The sequence below is a fragment of the Sinohyriopsis cumingii genome, chromosome 19 (genome assembly GCF_028554795.1).
Source record: "Sinohyriopsis cumingii isolate HCF-2022 chromosome 19, ASM2855479v2, whole genome shotgun sequence".
In the NCBI taxonomy this organism is placed as follows: domain Eukaryota; kingdom Metazoa; phylum Mollusca; class Bivalvia; order Unionida; family Unionidae; genus Sinohyriopsis; species Sinohyriopsis cumingii.
In genome coordinates, this window is record NC_142979.1 from 7375916 (window position 1) to 7403599 (window position 27684).

A 27684-nucleotide genomic window follows, 5' to 3' on the forward strand; every position below is an offset into this window, starting at 1 on the left:
ACCAATATTAGGACTTAAGGATAGGGACTCAAATTTGGGTGGGTGGGTCCTAATTTTCAGGGATCCATTTTCAGCATCCAAGATGTAGAGGTTATCTATAGATGGGTGGATGCATGCATGCATGCTTGTATGTATGTGTGTGTGTGTATGTATGTATGTATGTATGTATGTATGCATTTGCATGTTCATGAATCTCGGCCTATGTCACCAGCAATGGAATAAAAATGAGCACAGTGGTGCAAATTGAATGTTATTTCTTCATTATAAATAGCATTAAAAATGAATGTGCATTTATCAAATTGGTGTCACCCGTATAGTATGTAATAGACTTAATGAAGTTGATAGTTGCTTTTTGTAGGGTGAAAATGTTCTGGGATTTCTGATTTTAATCTGTATTTGTCTGGTAGTCTTAATTCTAGGGTTTTGAAACAGGAATACAGGAGGAAAGTCATTTTTTTAAAAATATATGCTTGTTATTGTGATGTGGTCTCATTATGGGGTGTTTGTTATGTCCACTATGACTGTATACTGCACATAAATATGTACATGAAGGTGACAGAAATGGTCATATGTATTGTTTTTTAATCTGGGTCATTTTTATTAAGGCCCAGCATCCACATCTGTCTGCCAATCAACAACTGTTTGTTACCATGCTGGAGCCCATTTTTCTACTCCAGTTTGGATCAGAATGTTATATCAGGTTATCTTGCACATTATGGACTGAGCTTGTTACCACTCTGGAGACCATATTTATTTTTTATCTGATGTTGGTCAGACTTGAAATAAACGTATCATCATAATCTTGGACAAGTTTGATAATGATCAACATCCATGCATATTAAGAGGGTGATCTTGCATCCGATGGGCTGAACTTGATAACGATTTGAAAGTATGATTTCTGTTTAGATTTTGATTAGACTTGGTAAGTAGGTTTTTAACATAAAGATCTCGTAAGAGTTTGATAATAAGCAAGATATGCACATGCTGTGGTAATGATATGACTGCTTTTTGCCTTTGGAGACTGTTTCTCATCCAGTTTATATCAGCTTGGCAGAGAGACCTGTGCCCCTTCTTATCATGCCCTCCATTTACCAGTATATCATAACTACTGCATTTTTACAGCAGGTATAAGCTTGACTGGGATTTCATTTTATTCTCTCCCCCTTTCTTTCTCTCAGAGCAATTTACCTCTTAAAACTATTTCTCATTGATTTCAGCAAATTTAAGTTGTTTTACATGCTCATGACCTTCAATGAAATGATATTGAGCAAGACTAAAATATGGTCAATAATTTTACCATTGTCACTGGAAATAATTATTATCACAGTAAATTACTTTTATAAGATGATATTAATTCTTATCAGATTAAAATGATTTTTATCTGACTGTATTAAAATAGATCAGCACAATATAAAACTTAGATATTTTACATTTGGTTGTGTCTCACAATAATGCATTAACCATTTCTTAATTAGATGAATGATATGAGACCCACTTGAACTTCTTTTTATCAAGTGATATGGTTTTTCAGATGATAACAATACAGTTGCAGGAGATTTTGAGTTGAGGATTTGGCTTGCATTTTTTTAAAAGATGTACATGTGTCTGTTATCTGTTCCAGCAGCACTATCATGTAGTGCATTGTCCTGGGTACAATAATAAAATGTATTTACAACTGGTTGGCCGGGTTATGCATGGTCACAGGTTAGGATTTCATAATGTATAGACTAATTATTTGTAGAATTTTCACAAGCCACGAGGTATATAGCTACATTATTATATTACCTTGTAGATGGTCTAATCTAGTCCTTGGTCCTACATGCTGTTTAAACTTGGTCTTTATAATCTAGTCCTCGGTCCTGCATGCTATTTAAACTTGGTCTTTATAATCTAGTCCTTGGTCCTGCATGCTGTTTAAACTTGGTCTTTATAATCTAGTCCTCGGTCCTGCATGCTATTTAAACTTGGTCTTTATAATCTAGTCCTTGGTCCTGCATGCTGTTTAAACTTGGTCTTTATAATCTAGTCCTTGGTCCTGCATGCTATTTAAACTTGGTCTTTATAATCTAGTCCTTGGTCCTGCATGCTGTTTAAACTTGGTCTTTATAATCTAGTCCTTGGTCCTGCATGCTATTTAAACTTTGTCTTTATAATCTAGTCATTGGTCCTGCATGCTGTTTAAACTTGGTCTTTATAATCTAGTCCTCGGTCCTGCATGCTATTTAAACTTGGTCTTTAATATATAGTCCTTGGTCCTGCATGCTGTTTAAACTTGGTCTTTATAATCTAGTCCTTGGTCCTGCATGCTGTTTAAACTTGGTCTTTATAATCTAGTCCTTGGTCCTGCATGCTGTTTAAACTTAGTCTTTATAATCTAGTCCTTGTTCCTGCATGCTATTTAAACTTGGTACATTCATTGTTTTGGGTAAGCAGTTTACATCTTTTCAATACAGGTAGATTAGAGACCTAATGTAAATGGCAATTACCATAAGGAGTTTGAACAGGTAATAACCAATTCATTGATTCTATTGACAAGGAGGTTGTAAACTATCACCATTGTTTGCCAAAGTGACATTACCATTGATACAAAAGCTGTTGAATCCATTGTAAAGAGATGATTTATTATAATAGAAAAGGGTTTGAATTTCAATTAATAAGATGTAAAGAAGGATAATAAGATACATTATTGATGGGAAATTCCACTCTAATGTGTTATCATCCTTATTTTATCTTGTACTCATGTTTGAGGACACTTAACTATAGCAAGGAATGCATTCTGTATTGTGTGTGTGTGTGTGTGTGTATATATATATATATATATATATATATATATATATATATATATATATATATATATATATATATATATATATAAGTTTTGTCTCACCTGCAAAGCATAGACAAGATGTGTCACTTTTGTGACAGTATTGTTGTTTTTGTTGGCATAGGTGTTAACATTTAAGTTTTGAATTTAACTTAGTTTCTCTGGTGCTATTGAATTACAGTCTAGAAACTTGATTAGTGTATTCATTATGGAGAATACTACGTATTATGGAGAGAAAAAAGGCTACAGTGATCTACTTCTCATGTTCCAGGGTTCTTCATAAAATTTTGAAAGTTGCTGTCCAGAACTCCTTCCTTGGAAAATGTTACAGCCATGGTCCTAAAACTAAGGGTCCAAACAATGATCCTTTTATTCCGTGTAATAATTTGAGCATTATATTGTTAAACCACCAATACAACAACAACAACATTATATTATTGTCACCAATATATGTCATCATATTGCCAATGCTCATTCATTATGAGGCCATTCCGGTGGCCTAGTTGTTAGAGCATCTACCTCGGATGCAGTAGGTCATGGGGTCATTAAATAGCTATGTTAAAAATCCAAATCACACACAGATGCACTCATTGATTATGAAATCTTTTTTTATTATATTAAGCAAAGAAAATAACCCAATTGATAACTGTAATAATTGTGATTGTGAAGTTTACATTTGTAACAGAATTTGCAATGCCTTTGCAGATAGAGGGAATCAAGTGTGTGTGTATGATTTGGATTTCTAATGTATCTTTAATAATTTTGTAGTCATATCACTATGATGTCTACATTTTGACATTTTATAATGAAGTCTAGCACTGGGGTATCATGCCACAGACATATAGCATGTTGTCCCACCCAGTCACATTATCCTGACACCAGGCCAACCAGTTGTACCACTAATCTCTTAATGCTGAGCACCTAGCAAGATAGCTGTTAGTATCAGTTTTAGAAGTCTTTGGTATGACTCGGCCAGGGTTCGAACCTGTGACCTTATGCTTCTGAGGCATATGCTCAAACCACTAGACTACTGGTGCAGTCCATAGGGAATCAAGGAGATTGGATGAAGAAACAAATGTCTAAATTGCATTCACTTTTTCTGTTCATTTTTAAGCAACACCACATATTACAGTACATTCACTTTTTCTGTTCATTTTTAAGCAACACCGCATACTACAGTACCTTCACTTTTTCTGTTCATTTTTAAGCAACACCGCATACTACAGTACATTCACTTTTTCTGTTCATTTTTAAGCAACACAGCATACTACAGTACATTCACTTTTTCTGTTCATTTTTAAGCAACACCGCATACTACAGTACATTCACTTTTTCTGTTCATTTTTAAGCAACACCGCATACTACAGTACATTCACTTTTTCTGTTCATTTTTAAGCAACACCGCATACTACAGTACATTCACTTTTTCTGTTCATTTTTAAGCAACACCGCATACTACAGTACATTCACTTTTTCTGTTCATTTTTAAGCAACACCGCATACTACAGTACATTCACTTTTTCTGTTCATTTTTAAGCAACACCGCATACTACAGTACATTCACTTTTTCTGTTCATTTTTAAGCAACACCGCATACTACAGTACATTCACTTTTTCTGTTCATTTTTAAGCAACACCGCATACTACAGTACATTCACTTTTTCTGTTCATTTTTAAGCAACACCGCATACTACAGTACATTCACTTTTTCTGTTCATTTTTAAGCAACACCGCATACTACAGTACATTCACTTTTTCTTCAACTTAACATATTTCTTCAGACCAAGTTTAGGACCCTTGAAGTCCTGGACCTTGTTGTTTCTTCAGTTGCCATTGTATTTTGCATCCACAGTAATGATGATACCCATAAAGCTAATGATGACCCATTGTTTTTAATTTTTCAGCTCATGTAATATTCCATGATTCATTCCATGAATCTCTCACACTCTTTGGCATTCTGTTTTCTTTATCCCAACTCGCTGCATCAACTAATTTATGTCTGATAGTCTTGGGAGAATCATGCTCTTTGTTGTGCTTATGTAAAGTTACCGTATGATAGTACACATAATGATACTCACTCAAAAGTATAGTTTTAAATAGAACTGAATTTATGATGATTAACACTAGAGTTCATATTTGTCCAACAAACAAAACATGTCCCAAACTTTGGCACTATATTTTAAAGTAAGGTATATGATAAATTGTTGTCCTCATTCTGGTGTAGAAAAATGTGAGACATTGTATAATGTCATCTGTCAATGGCAGAATTGTTAGTTTTAAATTCCTCTGTGCATACCATTGTACATACTGGTACATTTTCGTAAGCCAATTTGTTTATTTTTGCAAACTAATGTCAAAGTTTGTTCAAGCTAGTGTTGAAGTTAATGCAAGCCAGTGTGTAAGAGTTTACAAGCCTGTGTTGAACATTTCGTGAATATTTACACATTTGTGCAGGCCAGTGTCTATGTATGTGCAAGACCATGTCTAAAATTTTGTGTCTAAGTTTGTGAATGCCAGTGTCTAAAATGTTGTGTCTAAGTTTGTGGAAGCCAGTGTCTAAGTTTGTGCAGGGTAAAATATGCACGTTTTTTTTGCAAGCCAGTGTTGATGTTTTGGTAACTGCGTGTCAAAATATGTGCAAGACATTGTTTGTTTGTACAAGTCAGTGTATGTTTTTGCAAGCCAGTTTCCGAGTTTTTGTTCAAGCCAATTTCTAAGTTTGTGCAAGTTTGTTTTCATGTCAAAGTTTTTGCACAAGTCATTGTGTAATTTTTGCAAAGCAAGGGTCTAAAGGTTTTGCAAGCCATTATCTTAGTTTTTGTTCTTAGCCACTGTCCAAGTTTTGTCCAAGTTTTTATTCATGCCAGTGTCTAACTTTTGCAAGACAGTGTTCCAGTTTTTGCAGGACAGAAGTGTATGGTGCAAATCAGTGACTACCTTTATATCCAAGCCCACAACTCACCAAAAGGCAGGTCATAGTGTTTTATAGAACTGTTGTTGTCATTCTAGCTAAGCATTCATTATAACAAAAAAGTGAGCTTGCCCCAGTAGTTTGAGGCTGTCTTTATGTGACAAAAATTAAATATGATTTTATGATTTAATGGTGCACTGAAAATAAGAGGACATGAAGTATTATGGACAAGTAAGTAACCATTTTTTGTTTACTTTGATAGGATGTGACTGATGGTGAGGACACAGAAGAAAGCAAATCACAGATACGCCAACGGAGGTAGTAATTGATCTTATTCTATTTTTCTGTTGTTTTGCTTGTTGTTCATGATTCATCTACCTGTTTTCATTTCACATAAAGGTTAATTATTTGATTTTTTTACCTTTGTTCTTTCTCTGACACCGCAATACACAATGGCTAATTATTTTGCATTTGTGGCTCAAAGGAAATCATTTGTTTTTTTTAAATGGCACATTCACTTTTGTCTGTAATCCTGTGGAGATGTTGAAAGTGGTTTTTGCAGTAAATCCCCATTTTGTATTAAGTCAAATTATTATTAACAAATATTTAAATGAAAAATATTGAATATATACATTTTACAGAAATTGAACCAACAGTATTTTATCTCTTGCAAGTAATATCATAATACGCAATAGTGTAATTAGCTTTGTGAGGACATTTTAATATTCTGTTATACAGTAGATTCCATACATAGTTACATTTGAATGTTAAATTTAACATTGTCATTATCTCACTTTCACTTTTGCTAATTGCTGTAGATTAAGGTGAGGGAATTTACATGATCTTGTCTTTAGATGAGCTTGTCATAAGGGAAAAAGTAATGTGGTTTTAATGATCAAAAAAGTACAGTTTTCTTTTGAATTTGTATATTAAGATGTTTTTACAATACTTAATTTTCAGCATATTGTGCAAGGTAACATAATCTTATTATCCAGAACTATGGCTGAATATATGTGAAAGAGTTGTGTCCAGTATATTTCAGTTTATGGAAATTTTTCAATCAGATTATCTTCCAGTATCTTTGCTTGATAATTTTTCTTTTACAGCAGGGCATTAAATTAGCTGGATATATTAGAACCCTCATATGTACTTAACTTGGGGTTTTCAGTCATATGTACTGGTAACTTGAGGGTTTCGGTCAACTGATTTTCAGTCATATGTACTGTTTACTTGGGGTTTTCAGTCATATGGACTGATAACTTGGGGTTTTCAGTCATATGTACTGATAACTTGGGTTTTTCAGTCATATGGACTGGTAACTTGTTGTTCTGTCATATGTATGGGTAACTTGGGGTTTTCAGTCATATGGACTGGTAACTTGGGGTTTTCAGTCAAATGTTCATGTGTATAACTTTTCTGATGTACAAGGGAATCCTGTTATAGTACACATCAGTATAACATGAATTCAGACATAACAGTGTGGTCCAGCGGTGAAGGACCATCAGTATAACATGAATTCAGATATAACAGTGTGGTCCAACGGTAAAGTACCATCAGTATAACATGAATTCAGATATAACAGTGTGGTCCAATCGTGAAGGACCATAATTAATGTTCATATACAGCGTTAGTTAATAATCATCGAGCAGGGGGTGGGGCTATCCTAATCCAAGTTGTTATAAAATTGGCAGGTAGTAAAAATCATTATCATTAATTAGCATTTTGTCCCCCCCCCCCCAACAATTGTACATGCATTCATCAAATTTGTTATTGTTCATCAACATAGTCAACTACTGCATTATAGTGGAGTTCCCCTGTACCATGTACAGCACTTAGATAGAGCTCCAGATAAACATTTCTTAAATTTCTTTTACACAACGAATTTTGGATGAAAATGCACATTGAAAAATAAATTAAATGGAGTTTAATTTATGCCAAACATTTGAATTCTAAGCACTTAGTCCAGCAGCCATAGCATGTCACCTTGCACTTATTACAAGCACAGAATAGTGAACAGTGATGCTCATTTCATTCAATACATCAAATGTATTCTGTTCATTCAATACAAATGTGCAATAAGAAACAAGTTTAGAGTGCAATAAGAAACAAGTTTAGAGTGTAATAAGAAACAAGTTTAGAGTGTAATAAGAAACAAGTTTAGAGTATAATAAGAAACAAGTTTAGAGTGCAATAAGAAACAAGTTTAGAGTGTAATAAGAAACAAGTTTAGAGTATAATAAGAAACAAGTTTAGGGTGTAATAAGAAACAAGTTTAGAGTGCAATAAGAAACAAGTTTAGAGTGTAATAAGAAACAAGTTTAGAGTGTAATAAGAAACAAGTTTAGGGTGCAATAAGAAACAAGTTTAGAGTGCAATAAGAAACAAGTTTAGAGTGTAATAAGAAACAAGTTTAGAGTGTTTATTGTGTCTGAACTGATAGTATATGTAATGAGATCTACTAAATGATAGTTGCGGCACTTGAGAATCTGCATAATTAAATTGATTAATCATATATATATATATATATGCATGTGTATGTGTGTGTGTATATATATATATTGTTGACCATTGACAAGTGGCCGAGTGGTCTAAAACGCTCATTGTTCCAGATCACTGCCATCTCAGTGCTGTCTGCATGGGTTCGAGTCTTAGGCTTGGCTAACGTGGGTATGTGAGAAAGCCTGCCTGTAGCTTCTCGCGAGTCAGTGGTTCTTCTGGTGTTTTCCAGGGTTGTTCCTCCACCAGTTATACTGGCTGCCATGTATAGTTTATCTTGTGCTGAAAAATGGCATTAAACCCTACAACAATAACAACAACAACAAGTGATTAAGTCAAAACTGTGTTGTATTGTTGTACCACAAAAGCTTCCAAACAATGCAGTAAGCTGCAAACCAGGAATCAAACACTCAATCTATTAAAACCTTCTTGAAAGATTTGGCTTGCACAGTTATTTTTCCCTTTGGATATGGCATTGCATTGTAATCTTTTCAGAAATGTGTCTATATTAATGGATATACCAAGTGAATCTGTCATTCTGTTTACAATGATGCATATTATCAAGTGAATCTGTCATTCTGTTTACAGTGATGGGTATACCAAGTGAATCTGTCATTCTGTTTATAGTATTCATACACATTATTTGGTGAATGCAAATGAATTTAGTGAAATACAGGTTGAGTATGAGTTTTTCACCACATCCTTTGGATTCAACATTCCCAACAACTGTTCTTGGTTTCATTCATTTTATTTGGTTCTAGTTTATTTTTCATTCAAAAGGGGGAAATCAATTTACCATAATGTAATCTTTTACGTTCACACTTCATGTATCCGGTACTGAACTTTAATTTTAACAGAATCAGTTATATTTTTATTGAACTTTTTTATTGAAAGGTCTGAATGTTATGTATGAATTTTATAACAGAGTGGGTAAAGTGTGAAACCTTCAAGTTTTATAAACTTAAAAAATGGGATTAAAGAGCTTTAGATTGCTACAGGTAAAATTTCTGTTGAGGGGTGTATAAGATGGGCTGTAGATTGCTCCAGGTAAAATTTCTATTGAGGGGTGTACAAGATGGACTGTATATTGCTCCAGGTAAAATTTCTGTTGAGGGGTGTACAAGATGGGCTTTAGATTCCTCCAGGTAAAATTTCTGTTGAGGGGTATACAAGATGGGCTGAATATTGCTCCAGGTAAAATTTCTATTGAGGGGTGTACAAGATGGGCTTTAGATTGCTCCAGGTAAAATTTCTATTGAGGGGTGTACAAGATGGGCTGTATATTGCTCCAGGTAAAATTTCTGTTGAGGGGTGTACAAGATGGGCTTTAGATTCCTCCAGGTAAAATTTCTGTTGAGGGGTATACAAGATGGGCTGAATATTGCTCCAGGTAAAATTTCTATTGAGGGGTGTACAAGATGGGCTTTAGATTGCTCCAGGTAAAATTTCTATTGAGGGGTGTACAAGATGGGCATCTTCTATCATTTAACACATTAAACCCTGGAGGTTTTTGTCGTTTTCATCTGAAATTCGAGTAGGAAAGACATTTTGAAAGCTATTTCTGAATACATCCTAATACATCAACTTCTGGGTGATCTTCCAGTAACATAATGCCTAGTTGTGTTAGAAACATCATTTTTCATTGGCTATTTGGCTCGCACATGAGCAGAAGGGTAAATGTTGGAGTTCTTATTTTTCTTCTTTTTTCTTTTTTTTTCTTCTTTTTTCTTTTTCTTAACAGACCCATCATTTTCGTATCGAGACCACTCTTTATTCCAAATGCCCATCTTATCCTACTTTTTGCAAAGGTTCATCTGTCTGTTTTGCAGTTCATACAGGTCTGCCTTAGATCTGAGACCAAAAAGTCTAAAATCCAGACACAAAATCAGATTCTGACCATGGCTGAATTTTGGGTGGAAAAAAATCAGGTCCAAAAAATGAGATTTTTCCATCTATATTTTGTGGTGCAACTAGAAATTCCAGATTATTTGCTATCATTGTAGAGCCATATCTGTCTACGTTTCTATAATACCACCCACTTTAGTGTATCATACATGACCTTGACACTACAGAGCTCAGCAGTAGGCAGAGTACTACCTCCTGCCACGTAAACTAGTCACCAAGGGTTAATGTGTTAAGCAATTTTCATAATATTAAGAAAAGCTGATGATACATCTATACAAATTGTAAGGACTGAAAATTGGGTTAGATGGCTGAAGATCTCACCCAGCACGGTTACTTTAACAGGATTTAAATGTTGGTTCAGATAATGCTTTTATCAATGAATTCCTCTTAGGATTTCGTTACATTCCCTCCTGTCTAGAAAATTAATGATAATTCTGAACATCATTATCATTGTAATTTGAGAATAGAATGGATGGAATAGGATAGATGGAGAGTGGTTGGGGGTGCATTCAGAGCAGGCAAAATGTACCACTGTTTTTATTCAGCTGAACCCATTACCTGTGTGTAATAATTGCATGTATGTTTAAAGAGGTTTGTGAAATGTGTAATTAGTCACATTTTTGTATTTAGACATGGAAATTTATATTTTGCATCACAAACATAATTGTTTAGAACCAAGGAAATTCTTGAAATGTTACAGCATGGTCCATGTCAGAGCTTACCATTTCTGGCTGTTAGTTTCAAACCCATGTTGAGAATACTTTTATTTTGAGGAGTGTTGTGTTGTATCAGGAGAATTCACTTGTGTTGTATCAGGAGAATTCCCTTGAGAGAGAAGGGATTTGATATATTCATTTTGTGTCATCATTAGCCTTGAGAAGTAAAATACAATCTGCATATCACCCTTGCCACAGTACTGAAACTACTCTTCTAAAAGTAGTTAATGACATTCTCTCTGCGTTGGATAGCGGAAAGATTACATTCCTCACCCTCCTTGACTTGTCTGCAGCATTTGACACAATAGACCATGATATATTACTTCACCGCCTCCAGCATGTATTTGGCATTCATGATACAGCCTTACTGTGGTTCAAGTCCTACTTGGTCAACAGGACACAAATTGTATCTGCAAATGGAATACACTCCAGCCCAGTTGATCTATGTTGTGGTGCTCCACAGGGGTATGTTCTTGGACATGTTCTCTTCATTCTATCACTCAGCCACTTTCAAGTGTCATAGATCATCATCCAGTGTCTCACCAATTGTATGCTGATGACACCCAAATATACAAATCTAGCCACCCAAATGAAGTTGATGCTACCATCCAAGGTGTAGAGAGGCGCATTTCTGATGTGAAATCATGGATGACATGTAACAAGCTGCAGATGAATGATGATAAAATTGAGGCCATTCTGATCACAAAACAAAGCTATTCTAATTCACATCCTTTACCTCAAACAATAAATATCAGCAACACCAACATTAAATTCACACAATCAGTACGAAACCTAGGTGTTACTCTGGACAGTACTCTCACATTGCACCAACATGTCATGAACATATGCAAGGCTGCATATCTTGAGCTGAGACGCATCAGCTAAATGCGCAAATATCTTTCAGTTGATGCTACTAAAACACTTGTATGTTCATTAGTACTTTCAAGACTGGACTATTGTAACTCAATTCTGTCTGGTTCATCTCAATATCTGCTCCAGAAACTTTAACAGTTCAAAACACAGCTGCTTGGATCATACTTAGAGTACCACGATCAGAACACACCTCCCTGCTGCTCTGTACCCTACACCTGCTATCCATTCGATCCAGAATCAAACACAAAATATGTTCTCTGTGCTACGTTTCACTGTCGGACTCTAGTCCAACATACCTATCCAACTTCACCCATGTGTACACACTGGCAAGATACTTACGCTTCTCTCCTGACAATCATATACTCATTATTCCCACTATGAAAACTAAGTCATATGGACAGCATTCTTTTGCATACCAGGGCCCAGCAACGTGGAATGAATTGCCCACTGAACTTAGACACAAAGACACAGTGATCACATTCAAGAGTACTCTCAAAACTCACTTATTTTGACTGCAAGAACAAACTTAAAGACCTAATCATGTTTCCTACCTTAAATATTCTCAGCATATTTTTTTATGTTTTCTAATTTCGTGGTGTTTGTTTTTGTAATCATATCATTATATGTTTTTTATCTTATAGGTGTTGTCTAATGTTGTAAAGCGCTTAGAGCTTCTAAAGATTAGGCGCTATGCAAAGTCCTCATTATTATTATATAACAGGAAGGGTAAATTCAGCCATGCTGGTCAGTTTTTCACACTTAAGTGACTTGTGTCTTTTCAGTTGCTTGTTCTATATATCTTGAGCCATTGTCACCCAAAAAATATTGCACTGGTTTTAAAGGTAGGGTAGTTTGGTTATTGGGTTCACAATGAAAAACAGGAACAGTCTGCAGACTGGAAAATACTCTTTTGCCTTACACATGAAAACTGGAACATGGATGCGTCTTGATGAGAGTGATTCAACTACATCAGCTCTAGCTAAATATGTGTGTAGTAGTGTTTAATACCACCTCAGCACATTAATGGTTAATGTTACATCTGCTGCTTCCAATGATCTTGACCTTCCAGACCTATTTGCAGATTTCTTTATTGATTCATTATCACTAGTTATGATACAGAATTTCAAAGGCAACCTTTAACAGCATAAGAACCAATCTCCCGACTTCTTACACTTGAAGAGCAGCCCAAAGTCATGTGAATTTGATCTGATTCTGGCATCACTGTTGCGAAATTCAATATTACCTTAGCCAACTGATGTTATTAATACTACTCTCATCTGGGGTATTACCTTAATTTTTCAAAATTGCCATTATAAGCTGCTGTTAAAGAAATCATCACATGACCTAACAATTTAAAAAATCTATGTGACCTCATCCCTTTTTACATATTTGCACTCCTCTTCTGACACATCGCTACAGTGGCCTAGTGTTTAGAGCATCCACCTCGGATGTGGGAGGTCGTGGGTTTGATTCCTGGCTGTGTCATACCAAAGACTTACAAAAATGGTACTAACAGCTGCCTCGCTTGGCGCTCAGCATTAAGAGGTCAGTGTTAGGACTGTTTCCCCTGGTGTCAGGATAATGTGACCGGGTGGGACATCATGCTACATGTCTGAGGCATGATGCCCCATTGCTAGACATCACTATAAACTGCCACACTGCAGACATCATAGCGATATGACTGAAAAATTGTTCAAAGCTATGTTAAAAATACAGATCACACACACACTCTTCTGACACTTGTATTTTCATCCTTCCTGCTATCAAAATCAAGTCCTACGGATAATGTGTTGGAGGGGGGGCATACCAAGACACAACTACCTGGAATGATTTGCCTCTTTAAGACAAAGACATGCGAATTGTGATCTCATTCAGTTGTGCTCTAAAATTTCAGGAATCGATTTGGACTTTACAATATTTAGTAACCTTTAATTATATATAATGTCTTTGTGTGTCATGTAATATTGTAACATGCTCGGAGCTTTCCAAAATTAAGTACTATACTAGGTTCTCATTATTGTAATGCATTTACACTTGACTGAATGACATTTTTTTAAACTATCTGTTAATTACATCCTCTATATCATTGACCCTATTTCACCTACACTTACGAAAACTGCAATGTTGATGCAAATCTGACTGAGAAGTCATACCATTTCAGAGCCATGTAATTGTGGCCCAGTTTTCATGTTTGAGTGGCGGTTGTGTTTACACTCAGTATCTTTAACACTTATTACATAGTCATGAAATTTGGCATTTGGAGACAACTCAAGGGGGGTAATTTGGCTATACCATAACTAGGTCACATGAAACTTAATTTTTGCCATTATCTAATTTGAATTTCAGCAGTCTATTCAATTTACCCTTGAAGAAGAATGAGGTCAGATCGGTGGCATTTTTAATTCGACCGACTAAATGTAGTAAGGAGAGTTTTAGTGAAACCCCACCCTACCCCTGGCCATGTGACCAGTCCATAAGTAGCAGCAATAACACAATTTTCAAAATGGCTACCATGGCAGCCATATTTTGGACCAACAGCCTATATATTATATAGTCTTTGAGTGAAAATACCATATTGATGTGACATTTTTCTTGTTATTTCCAACAGAATCCAGGCACATGTAATTCAGACACATTCTGAGATGGATCAATCTACAGACTGGTGTTAAATGGAGTTTAACAAATCATATGGTTTGGTTTGGTTTTGTGGATTTAACATCATAATTTTGGCATGTCATAGGCTATGCAAGGTGGTCAGTATATTTGGTGGTGGAGGAACCTGGGAGAACCATAAGAAGACCCAGTGACCCAGGAAGCTACTGGTATGCTTTCTCACATACGCACATGGCCTGAGCCACAATGTGAACCCAGGAAGCTACATGTATGCTTTCTCACATACCCACAGCCACGATTTGAACCCATAAGAGATAGGTGATGTCAGGGATCTGTGAAGGCAAGCACCGTAGACTATTAGGCTACCCTGAGCCCAAATGAATCGTAAGACTACTGACACTAATAAAATAAAAACAATAAGTTTTTCAATTTTTATGCTTATTTGAATGTATCAATTTCTCGATTTCTTTTCTTCCATTGCTAACATACATGTGTGTATTTTTATTAATATCCGTGTTAATGAAAATACATGTGCAAAAATTGACTGAATATAAAATACAAAAGCAATGAAAAATTTGGACTTGTGTGAAAGTGTCTGCATCTCAACCATCACAGGCAAAATGTGCCAATGTGATTTCACCAGAGAAGAAAGAGGGTTAGTTCAGTTTATAAGGGCCAGCTTGACATTCTAAGAAGTGAAATCCCATGATGATTATTATGACAGTCCATTCAGGAGGAGGAGTCATAACACAGTTTTCAAAATGGTGACAATGGCAGCCATGTTGGATGTCAGATCATCACTATTTTCATTTATGAAAAACTAGACATGATAAAAAATCTAGTGGAGACTGTCGACTCAGTCATTAAGAGTCAAGACTGTCAAGATGGCCATTTTTTCAACCATATTGGGTGTTTGAGGGGCACCGTTTTTATTCAGGACCACAAAGTAAAACTGTGTAACAAGTCTCATGACTTTCCTCAAAATAATTTAGGAGGAATATTAATAATAAAATGTTGACAGATAAACAGATGGATGGAAGGGATAACTGGTGACAAGCCATCAGTACATGGAAGCTCATTTGGTCTTTGACCATTGAAGCAGAGAATAAATACACTCTAATGTAGGCCAAGTCAGTGAAAGCAAATCAGCCAGTACTATTTATACTTACTGTAATCCATCCATTTCTACATGTATCAGATAATGTTGAGAAAAATAATCAGTACATATTTGAAATCTTGCAGACCATAAAGCTATGTATGCATCACAAGTTTTCTACTGGTTTTTTGATATTCTGTACAAGTTTGAATTAAGCATCATTCACTGACAGGGTTGACTACATGAAAAGAAGTGTTTGCTACATTTCATAATACTGAATGATCTATTCTTAGTATGTAAATCCTGTACAAATGGTAAAATGGCTATTTTCTTTATGAACAGCATTTTTGTAATACTTGATTTCTTTAGGTTTGAAGTTCAGTCTTGGTTGATCTTGTAACTTGACCCATATGTTGGAATGTTGGTGATTATTAGATTTAATTATGTTTACAGATTTTATCACACATGGAATACAAGTCATAAGCTGGCCGGCCTAAATGAGACTGGTTATAGGTGTATGGATTTTTCAACACTCGTTTCATGTATCTGGTTTTGTTGTCTGAGCCACTTTAAAATATTTTGCCTTATAGGCTTTTTGTTTATTCAGGAAGCCATCTATAAAGTGGACATCTTCCTGACAAAACTTGTTGTATTGTAAGTGATACTGGTGTTCTGATTTTAGGAACGTTTAGGGATATCATTCTATTATTGTCAACACGTACTGTATGTACTTGCTTATATGAAGAGTCCAACTTTCAAACAACACAGACCCAGATCTGGCATTGCATAAAGCACCAGCATATCTGGGTCTGTGCAGTTTGTTAGGAATAATCAGTAGGACAAACTGTGTAGACCCTGATCTGCACACACATTTTATTATGGCAGATCAGGATCTTTGTTATTTGCAGTTTGACTTGACTTACAAGTGAGCATATATGGTATAAATATTTGTTGGGGATTTGTCCAAGAGTCGTCTTTCACACAGCATGTCATCTTGTAAACCAATGTGTATGTGTAATTTGGATTTTTAACATGCCTCTAAAAATCGTGAATTGCTGGAAATCCTACCTACAGAATATCAGTCCCTTCGAGGGACTCTTGTTAAGTTGATTTAACATTAAAGTGTAAGGATACAATAAGGATATTTGTTTTCATTTAAAGTCTCTCTTCCTGAACATATGAAAAAAGGACTGCATGCGATACACATAGCATTGTGCACCAGTCTGCTTGTATATTGGGGGGGGAAGAGTTGCAGAGATTGAATGCATTAATAGTCCAGTTTAACAAGAATATGCATATCCTTAAAGGAAAATAAATAAAATCTTGATTTTACAGTTTTTACCAGTTAATCAAATTCCAAGTCATGTAACTTTGACTGAAAGAACTATTTTGGTAACCAGTAATGTAGTACCAATTGTAGATAAGGTTTTACAGGTGATTGCCTTAGGAATGATGAACATCCAATCTTGATATGTTAAAGAAACTGTATTGAATTAATTTACACAGCAGGAGGGATTAATGTGTTTGACTAGTTTCTTTCTGTCCCCAGTAGTTCCAGTGGCTGATGATAGCTGAGGCCCATAAACAGAATGTCTGTATGACAATAATAAATGATTTGTTGGCAAAGAGGGTAATATGGTGATTGGTGGATATGTCACCAAGTCTCTTTTGAGGGTGCCCTGTCTATGAGGGCATATTTATCAGAGTTCCTGTGTGTGTCTAGAATTCTGGAAAGTCTAAAATCAGAAAATTGCTTATCCAGGTCTTGAAAATTGAAAAATAACCAAAGTCATAATAAAAAATCTTACATTTTTATTATTACAACCATATTCATCAGAAACCAATAACATGACTGCTTTTGTATGTTTGGGAGAAGTTTTAGACTATGGATTCCGAACTCTTTGGGAGGTCAGGAAACTTTTTGGCCTGGAAAAGGTCCAAAATCTCTTTTTAAATTTGTGGCAGGAACCCTTTTTATGCACTTCAGTGGTGCAAGGATGATAGTTGCACTGCAAGTTAAAATAGAGATTCATAATGACAAGTTGTCCAAAATGCAGATGTTAAATGTCATCAATTATGACAAGGTTTTTTTAAGATTTAAGACAGGGTATTAGGTAGCCCTCATGGTAGAGATGGTCTTATCTGGGATGATTACATGCGACTTGTGTTTTTCTGATGATCTGCTTTCTTACATGCTTTAACAATCCTAACACTTCTGTACCCTCTTGTCCATACAGCTTTGTCACCCAAGTCCTTACTGCTGATTGGATTGCTTCTTATTTTAAGTCAGTTTTTCCAGTTATTGATTTCAAGCCTGTACTGCAGGTAACTTGTAACAAGCCAAGTAATTTTCAATAATAATAACAACAATAATAATAATAAGACAAAATAATAATAATTGAATAATGTATTTATTTATAGAGTAACTCAGTTAGTTGAATACAACTGATCTATTTTGAGGCTGCTATGTACAAATTTGTTACCACTTTCAAAGTCGATATATTTTCCTGCATACTATCTGTCTCACTAAAATGTATTATAGAAGCAGGAGGCTTAAATCAAGCTATTTTGCTTGGTTTGTTTTATAATCACGATTTTTTAGCATAGGTTCACAAGCCTTTTTGTAACCATGATTATGTGACATACATTCACAAACCTTTTTGTAACCACAATTATTGATATATTCACAAGCCTTTTTGTTACCATGATTATGTGGCATAAGTTCACAAGCCTTTTTGTTACCATGATTATGTGGCATAAGTTCACAGGCCTTTTTGTTACCATGATTATGTGGCATAAGTTCACAAGCCTTTTTGTTACCATGATTATGTGGCATAAGTTCACAAGCCTTTTTGTAACCATGATTATGTGGCATAAGTTCACATGCCTTTTTGTTACCATGATTATGTGGCATAAGTTCACAAGCCTTTTTGTTACCATGATTATGTGGCATAAGTTCACAAGCCTTTTTGTTAGGAATAATCAGTAGAACAAACACAATAGAGTATATACGGTACCACTGCAGACATTTGCATGATAGAGACTGGCCTCAGTGGCTTCAAATAGTTTGTCCTGTCAATCATATTACAGTAGTTACTGTGGTATCTCAGATTTCAAAAAAATGTCACTAGATCTGGATGTGTACAGTTTGTTAGGAGTAATCAGTAGAACAAACAAAATAGATCCTGATCTGCAGGCACATTATGCTACAGCAGCTCAGAATCTTTTTTGTTTGCAGTTTGACTCGACTTATATGTCAGTATATACGATACTACTGCAGACATGATAGAGACTGACCTCATTGGCTTAAAATAGTTTGTTTTATCAGTCATATTAAATTAGTTACTGGGGCCTATCAGATTTTTTTTTTAAATTCAGTAGGGTGAAACCTTATAAATTTGGAGATAGACAATGATCTAAAATGTTTTGTTAAAATTTTTATGGTTTTTAACCAGTTTAAACTTTTTTTAAATCCAGAGGTTTGGTAAACCTAATGGAGAGCTCACTTCTGGTCCAGAGATATTATAATATTTGTCCCGCATAATGGTGATTACAAAAGCTAACTAGAACCAACAAAGTATGGTGCTTTCTGGCTTGGATTTAGTCAAAACTAAGTATATAGTTTCAAGTAGTATAACTCTAACAGTTTGTAACAGTTATTGAATACAGTGTTTGATTTCAAAGAATCCTGAAGATCCAATCTCAGTCTCCTACATGTAAAACTTGACCAATGGAGGCGACGTTTCTGCTTCACAATGTACCCATTGATGACGCTAATGCTGGGAAGGTCTTTGACCTCATAAAACAGTTAAATTTATATTTTAAAAATATGGCTTTGCATTGTAAGGAAGACAAAACTTAACTTGGCACTATGTAGCTAGGATTGTGCGGATGTACCGTTAAACTCTCTACCAACCGTATCTAGCTAGCTACTTTCCTACCTACCTACAGTACATGCACACACATGCATCTACCTACCTACACAGTACATGCACACACACACATGCATGCCTAGCTACCTACTTTCCTACCTACTTACAGTACGCCTACCTACCTACTTTCCTACCTACATACAGTACATGCATCCTACCTACCTACACAGTACACACACACACACACACATGCAGGTCTACCTACCTACGTTCCTACCTACCTACAGTACATGCACACACATATGCATCCTACCTACCTACAGTACATGCACACATGCATTCCTACCTACCTACTTTCCTACCTACCTACAGTACATGCACACATGCATTCCTACCTACCTACTTTCCTAACTACCTACAGTACATGCATACACACATGAATCCTACCTACCTACTTTCCTACCTACCTACACAGTACATGCACACATGCATTTCTACCTACCTACTTTCCTACCTACCAACAATACATGCACACACACACACACACACACACACATGCATGCCTACCTACCTACCTACAGTACATGCACACACACACAAGCATGCCTACCTACCTACTTTCTTACCTACATACAGTACATGCACACATGCACACTCATGCATGCCTACCTACTTTCCTACCTACCTACACAGTTCATGCACACATACACATGCATTCCTACCTACCTACTTTCCTACCTACCAACAGTACATGCACATATAGACACACACACACATACATGACTACCTACATACTTTCCTACATACCTACCTACCTACCTACACAGTGCATGCACACACACACATGCATGCCTACCTACCTACTGACAGTACATGCACACACACACGCACACATGCATGCCTGCCTACCTACTTTCCTACCTACCTACAGTACATGCACACACACACACACACACATGCATGCCTGCCTATCTACTTTCCTACCTACCTACCTACACAGTACATGCACACACACTCACATGCATACCTACCTACCTACTTTCCTACCTACCTACAGTACATTCACACACACATGCATGCATGCCTATCTACCTACTTTCCTACTTACCAACAGTACATGCACACACACACACATGCATGTCTACCTACCTACTTTCCTACCTACCTACACAGTACATGCACACACACACATGCATGCCTACCTATCTACCCTACCCTACCTTATCTACCTACCTACCTACACTACACACACACAGAGACACACACATGTACAGACAGACCGTCGGTATATTCAAATAACAAATGAGGTTTTATTTTATCCCTATATTTGTGTGGTTCATAAAATTTATGAGTCCCTGTGGTATATGTCCATGGATAAAATAGTTTACACTTTTTTCCTCAACACTGTTTAAGCTTGAGAGGGTTTCTGTGCTCTTAAAACACCAAATTGGTTTTATGAAAAGGGCTTATGGTACTACGGGGGATTGAAGAATGTTACTGCTATATTGGATCATACCTTGGGGACAGGTTTACACCTTTGTAAATATACATTGCAGTCATGTGAGGTACACACCTGGGCAAAGTAATCAGGTGAGAAGATTATTTGGTAATTATACGCCAGTAACTCCAAAATTTGATAGGGTAATTTTATGGGCAATAGTAGATGGTATATGTGATTGTTGTTTAAAATGACACGATTCTGTTCTTGGTGAGATGTGACAACATATGTTGAACATGAAGTACGTGTTCTTGTTTTTGGTCCTTTATCATGACTGTAGTTTACCTAGAAAGGGAACAAAGTTGGAATGACCAAATGCAGTTATGGAATGTGAGGCAAAACAGGTGAGTTCATTAGTAATTTTCTTGGAAATGATGACTTAAATTATCCATTCTTTTGCTGGAGATTTTTTCATGGAAGGGTCAGCCTTTTTCAGATGAAATGGCAATATTTGGAGTTAGCAAATTCAGTGGAATACTTGTTGCCTGTGGTAAAATTTGGGAAGTTGTCTTTATGGGATATAAACACGGGACAACACACAACCATTGTCAAGCTTGTCTTGGCAGAAAATCACTTTGGCATGACCATCCATCCATTCATCCATCCATTCATCTGTCCATATGCATGATCGTCCATTCATCCATCCATATGCATGACCATCCATTCATCCATTCATCTCTCCATATACATGACCATCCATTCATCTGTTCATATGCATGACCATCCATTCATCCATTCATCTGTTCATATGCATGACCATCCATTCATCTGTCCATATACATGACCATCCATTCATCTGTTCATATGCATGACCATCCATTCATCCATTCATCTGTTCATATGCATGACCATCCATTCATCTCTCCATATACATGACCATCCATTCATCTGTCCATATACATGACCATCCATTCATCTGTCCATATACATGACCATCCATTCATCCATTCATCTGTCCATATGCATGACCATCCATTCATCCATTCATCTCTCCATATACATGACCATCCATTCATCTGTCCGTATGCATGACCATCCATTCATCCATTCATCTCTCCATATACATGACCATCCATTCATCTGTTCATATGCATGACCATCCATTCATCCATTCATCTGTTCATATGCATGACCATCCATTCATCTCTCCATATACATGACCATCCATTCATCTGTCCATATACATGACCATCCATTCATCTCTCCATATACATGACCATCCATTCATCCATTCATCTGTCCATATGCATGACCATCCATTCATCCATTCATCTCTCCATATACATGACCGTCCATTCATCTGTCCGTATGCATGACCATCCATTCATCCATTCATCTGTCCATATGCATGACCATCCATTCATCCATTCATCTGTCCATATACATGACCATCCATTCATCTGTTCATATGCATGACCATCCATTCATCCATTCATCTGTCCATATGCATGACCATCCATTCATCCATTCATCTGTCCATATGCATGACCATCCATTCATCCATTCATCTGTCCATATGCATGACCATCCATTCATCTGTTCATATGCATAACCATCCATTCATCTGTCCATATGCATGACCATCCATTCATCTGTCCATATGCATGACCATCCATTCATCTGTTCATATGCATGACCATCCATTCATCCATTCATCTGTTCATATGCATGACCATCCATTCATCCATTCATCTGTCCATATGCATGACCATCCATTCATCCATTCATCTGTCCATATGCATGACCATCCATTCATCCATTCATCTGTCCATATGCATGACCATCCATTCATCCATTCATCTGTCCATATGCATGACCATCCATTCATCTGTTCATATGCATGACCATCCATTCATCCATTCATCTGTTCATATACATGACCATCCATTCATCTGTTCATATGCATGACCATCCATTCATCTGTCCATATGCATGACCATCCATTCATCGGTCCAAAAGCACCATAGATACACGTGACTGTTGAAGTTGATAGATTTCCTTCAAGTTCAATACCATTTTGACCCAGACTCTTAAGATTTGGAATATACATGTAGTTTAGAGCCAGGCTGAACATGTAGGCAGAGTACAGCATCGTGCCTATAGGTATCCAACATTACTTTGACACAGAAATGTTTGAAATAATTGTAACTATTACCTGGAGAACCATCAATGGTTTGAGTAATATATATTTGGTAACTGGTTGCAAAATTGGTAACTTGTTAACTGACCTCCGACCCATCTTGCTGCCTCATAACATCAAGCATATTTACTGGGGTGGGGTGGGGTTTAGTCTGAGATAAACAGTTTTATGTCCGGATTGAAAATGTGAATAAAATGTCTCACTCCCAGCATTCAAAAAAGAACTTTAAACATAAATTGATACATTGTTATACTTCTGCCTCTGTTGCGGCCAAATGCTATACATGTATGGTGATCGCTGTTGTAAGACATGATACAACTAAATGCTATACATGTACCATGATCTATTCTCAGACATGATACAACTAAAAGCTACACACGTACCATGATATGCTATTTTAAGACATGATACAGCCAAATGCAATACAAGTATTCTTCATGGTACAGCTAAATGCTATACATGTACCATGATGTGCTATTCTACATGGTACAGCTAAATGCTGCACATATACCATTATCTGCTATTTTAAGACATGATACAGCTAAATGCAATATATGTACCATGATGTGCTATTCTACATGATCCAGCAAAATGCTACAAATGTACCATGATCTGCTATTCTAAGACATGATAGAGCTAAATGCAATACAAGTACTGTGATCTGCTATTTTAAGACATGGTACAGCTAAATGCTATACATGTACCGTTATCTGCTATTCTTTACAATACATGATAATAGTAATATCATCTTCATTCATGCATTATAAAAACACATACACATATACACACACGTTTGCAAAGTCACAAACCTTTTTTCATTTTTTTTTCATTGACAGTCTAGGTGCCTTATGGTCTTGTGTCTAAGTGGGTTAGGCCTAAGGGATTAAAGGGTAGGGTTTAAAGGCTAGGGAACCACAAGATTCACATTTCAGTGATCATAATAGACTGTCTGATTGGTATTGATTACTGCAAAAAATGATGGACAGTAAGTAAAGATGGCACATATACCTTGAGGAAGCTGGACATATCTTTATACTTCCAAACTGGACATTACTTGCCATGCTTCCATTCAGCCACTTTGAATACAGCTGGGATTCATTTTTTGTGTATATGGAAGGCAGATTTTGTAACTGGTTAAAGGACTAGCATGAAGTGATCTCTTTTACAGGACAGCTAGCTATAGTCATTGTAAATTGCTTTCTTTACAAAGTTTTCTGTTAATCGGAGTCATGCCAATGACCCATGCTACAAGTGAGGGAGGCAGGTGCTTTTTAACAAAGCAGTGTCATGTCAGTGAATAAAAAACAACAAAATAATATGTTTATTAAACTTAAATGTGTTATAATTGGTTTTCATTAGCAAAGAACTAAAGTTAGGTGAAATAAACTAATTAGCATTTGGATTTGTAACCACACCCACGTATATAATATGAGAATAATGAAAGACCACACACAGTCACACACACACACACACACACACACACACACACACACAGAGTCTTGATGCTAATTTTCCCTGATTTTCCAGTCTTAACAATTTTGATCTGGAGTTTTCTTTTAATACATGTCAAAATTAATGAATTACATTTTGTTCTTATTTGGAATGAAACTTGTAAATTGCTTAGATTTAAAAATAGATCTCTTACTTAAGATGAGCTATGCTTCAAGCATGGCCAGTGGGATGTTTTTGTTTTCTGGTTACTACAGTGTACAGCTGTAAGCTGGTAGCGGAAATGTGTGCATGGCTGATAATTCATATTATTAGTTGGATTACAGGATGTATAAAGTGGGCATATACTACCGTGTATACATGATTTACAACTTACTTCAGTGATTTGGTCAATACACTATTTTGCCAACTTTCAACCCATTTGCTGTGGTTTTTGGGTGGAGTCCATCTCAAAGAGAACCTTACTGCAAATTGTTTCTGGATCTCAAGTGGAATCCAACTGGGATGTTTTGGTTTTCTAGTTCACTGGCAGTGTACAGATGTTTATTTCATAATGGCATGCCCAGCAGAAAAACTACCCAGAATCCCACTGACAAAAAAGACTAATTTCTAGGGTATCATAGTTGTGAAAAAAGTACAGATTGACATCCCGTAACAGGGTCATAGTGAAGTATTACTGATTGTTTTAAATAAAAAAACGTACTCACGGTGTTTGGTCTGTGGGGGTATGTACTTTACATTAAGATAGAAATGGTACTCACAGGTTTGTTCTTTGTGGGTATATGTTTTTAACTGAGATAAATACAGCACTCACTGGGTTTGTTCTTTCAGGGTATATGTTTTAAATTGAGATAAATACAACACTCACTGGGTTTGTTCTTTGTGGGTATATGTTTTAAATTGAGATTAAAACAGCAGTCACTGGTTTGTTCTTTGGGGGTATTTGACTATTAAAAGGACTTTATAATGATTGTAAGTTGGAAAAAAGCAATATAGTTGTTTTGTAAAACATGTATTCTCTCACTGCAGACCAAAGTCAAAATCCGAAGAAAGTTCTGAAGCTTAGAAAAATTAGTATAATGGCATGAAATCCAATGAGGTGATCTAAAATTAGTATAATGCATGAAATCTAATGAGGTCATCTAAAAATTAGTATAATGGCATGAAATCTAATGAGGTCATCTAAAATTAGTATAATGCATGAAATCTAATGAGGTCATCTAAAAATTGGTATAATGGCATGAAATCTAATGAGGTGATCTAAAAATTAGTATAATGGCATGAAGTCCAAAAATTTGAGAAATATGTGATAAAAAATGTGCTATAATAGTGCGAATTATTATTATCACAATAATCTGAATACCTAATCTGTAATACTCTGAAAATTTAATCAGGTCAGTTGCATTGACGGACTTTTTGGACTTAGTTTCATGGTGAAATTGTTTTGAGGTTACAATGTCCACTGTTATTAGGGTCATCTCGTGAGTACTCAGCTTGGCACAGTGACCTAATTTTTTGAGGTAGCTTTTTTTGAAGGTCATTGTAGCATTAGGCACCTCGGTGGAACATGTACATGTATAATTATTATGGTACTAGGCCAGATATTATTTCAGTGTAGTATTAGGCACCTCGGTGGAACATGTACATGTATAATTATTATGGTACTAGGTCAGACATTCTTTCAGTGTAGCATTAGGCACCTCGGTGGAACATGTACATGTATAATTATTACGGTACTAGGTCAAATATTATTTCAGTGTAGTATTAGGCACCTCATTGGAACATGTACATGTAATAATTATTAAGGTCAAATATTATTTCAGTTTAGTATTGGGCACCTCAGTGGAACATGTACATGTATAATTATTAAGGTACTAGGTCAAATATTATTTCAGTAAAGAATTACAAGATGGAATAGATAGGACTCTCTGAACTCATCAGTGGGTAAGATATTCCTGAAAACAATTTGAATCTCATTTGAGACAGTCACTTGTCTATGCATGCTGACCAATGAATCAAACTTTTCCTTTCTAAAGATTTTGATCACATGATTTTCAAGGGAAGCTTAAAGTCCAGAATAATTGACCAGAATTAGAGTAATTTGCCACAATTACCTCATGATCATAACTTATTGACACTGTATGGTTGCAAAAGTGGTCATTAAAGCAGGAGAACCCATTAACAAGCAATGAATGGTACATTTCTTTTCTTGGGAAGTTTTGAAAATATTGCATAGAATTGAGAGTAACAACAGTTCAGTTTTTACAGGCTATCTTTCAACATTTAAATACCAGAAATGTGGCACTGTGCAAACTTTTACACAGAAAAGTCAATTATTTTTTTTTTCTTGTGGCAACTGTGACATATTGTCTGATGTACTTTTATGTTATTATGTGTATATTAACTGTGAACAGAATAGATCCAGATGTCTTGTTATGTATTTACAGGCAAATCATGGTCCTATAACCTTGTTTATGTGAATACATATATAGGATGAAAAGCATAAACCCATACCTGCCAGTACATAATACATTATATGAGGGTAGATCAGGGTATATACCATTTAAACTTCACTGTGTAGTTTACCCTCAAAAGATGTATTTTTAATCAACGTTATTTGATAGACTCAGATTTATAGCATTGATGCTCATCTGGGTCAGCACTATAGGATGCAGAGGCAAGTAAAGTGCCTTGCTGGAGCACACGTTGCTGTAGCTGATCTGGGATGATCTAATGATGGGAATTGAACCCACACCCTTCTGGTTGTGAGTCAGATGCCATAACCACTGAGCCAATAGAGCTCCAGAAGAAGAAGAAAAGAATGCACACACAGAATATAGAGATGTTTGAGATTACCCATCTGTAACAAAAAAATAAACTGAACAAAAATGAAAACTACACTAAATTCAAAATAAAATATCCTGCTATACATTTACAGTATCTTGTATATGTATTAATATGCCCATAATTACATAGTTAATATGCCCATAAGTTTATAGATAATATGCCCATAACTATATGGTTAATATAACCATAAGTATATAGTTAATATGCCCATAAGTATATGCATTAATATGCCCATAAGTATATAGTTGATATGCCCATAAGTATATAGTTAATATGCCCATAAGTATATGCATTAATATGCCCATAAGTATATAGTTGATATGCCCATAAATATATAGTTAATATGCCCATAAGTATATAGTTGATATGCCCATAAATATATAGTTAATATGCCCATAATTATATGCATTAATATGCCCATAAGTATATAGTTGATATGCCCAT

At 35.8% G+C, this 27684-nt stretch overlaps 1 protein-coding gene across 3 annotated transcripts in view; it reads left to right on the forward strand.

Moving 5' to 3' along the window:
- Nucleotides 1-27684, forward strand: part of LOC149775105 (uncharacterized) — a 149861-nt gene that overhangs the window by 6873 nt on the left and 115304 nt on the right. For all 3 annotated transcript variants that reach the window (XM_089944049.1, XM_089944050.1, XM_089944051.1), the window contains exon 2: nt 5998-6053. In XM_089944049.1, coding sequence (XP_089800175.1) covers nt 5998-6053 — 56 coding nt within the window. The remainder of the gene's footprint in view (nt 1-5997; nt 6054-27684) is intronic.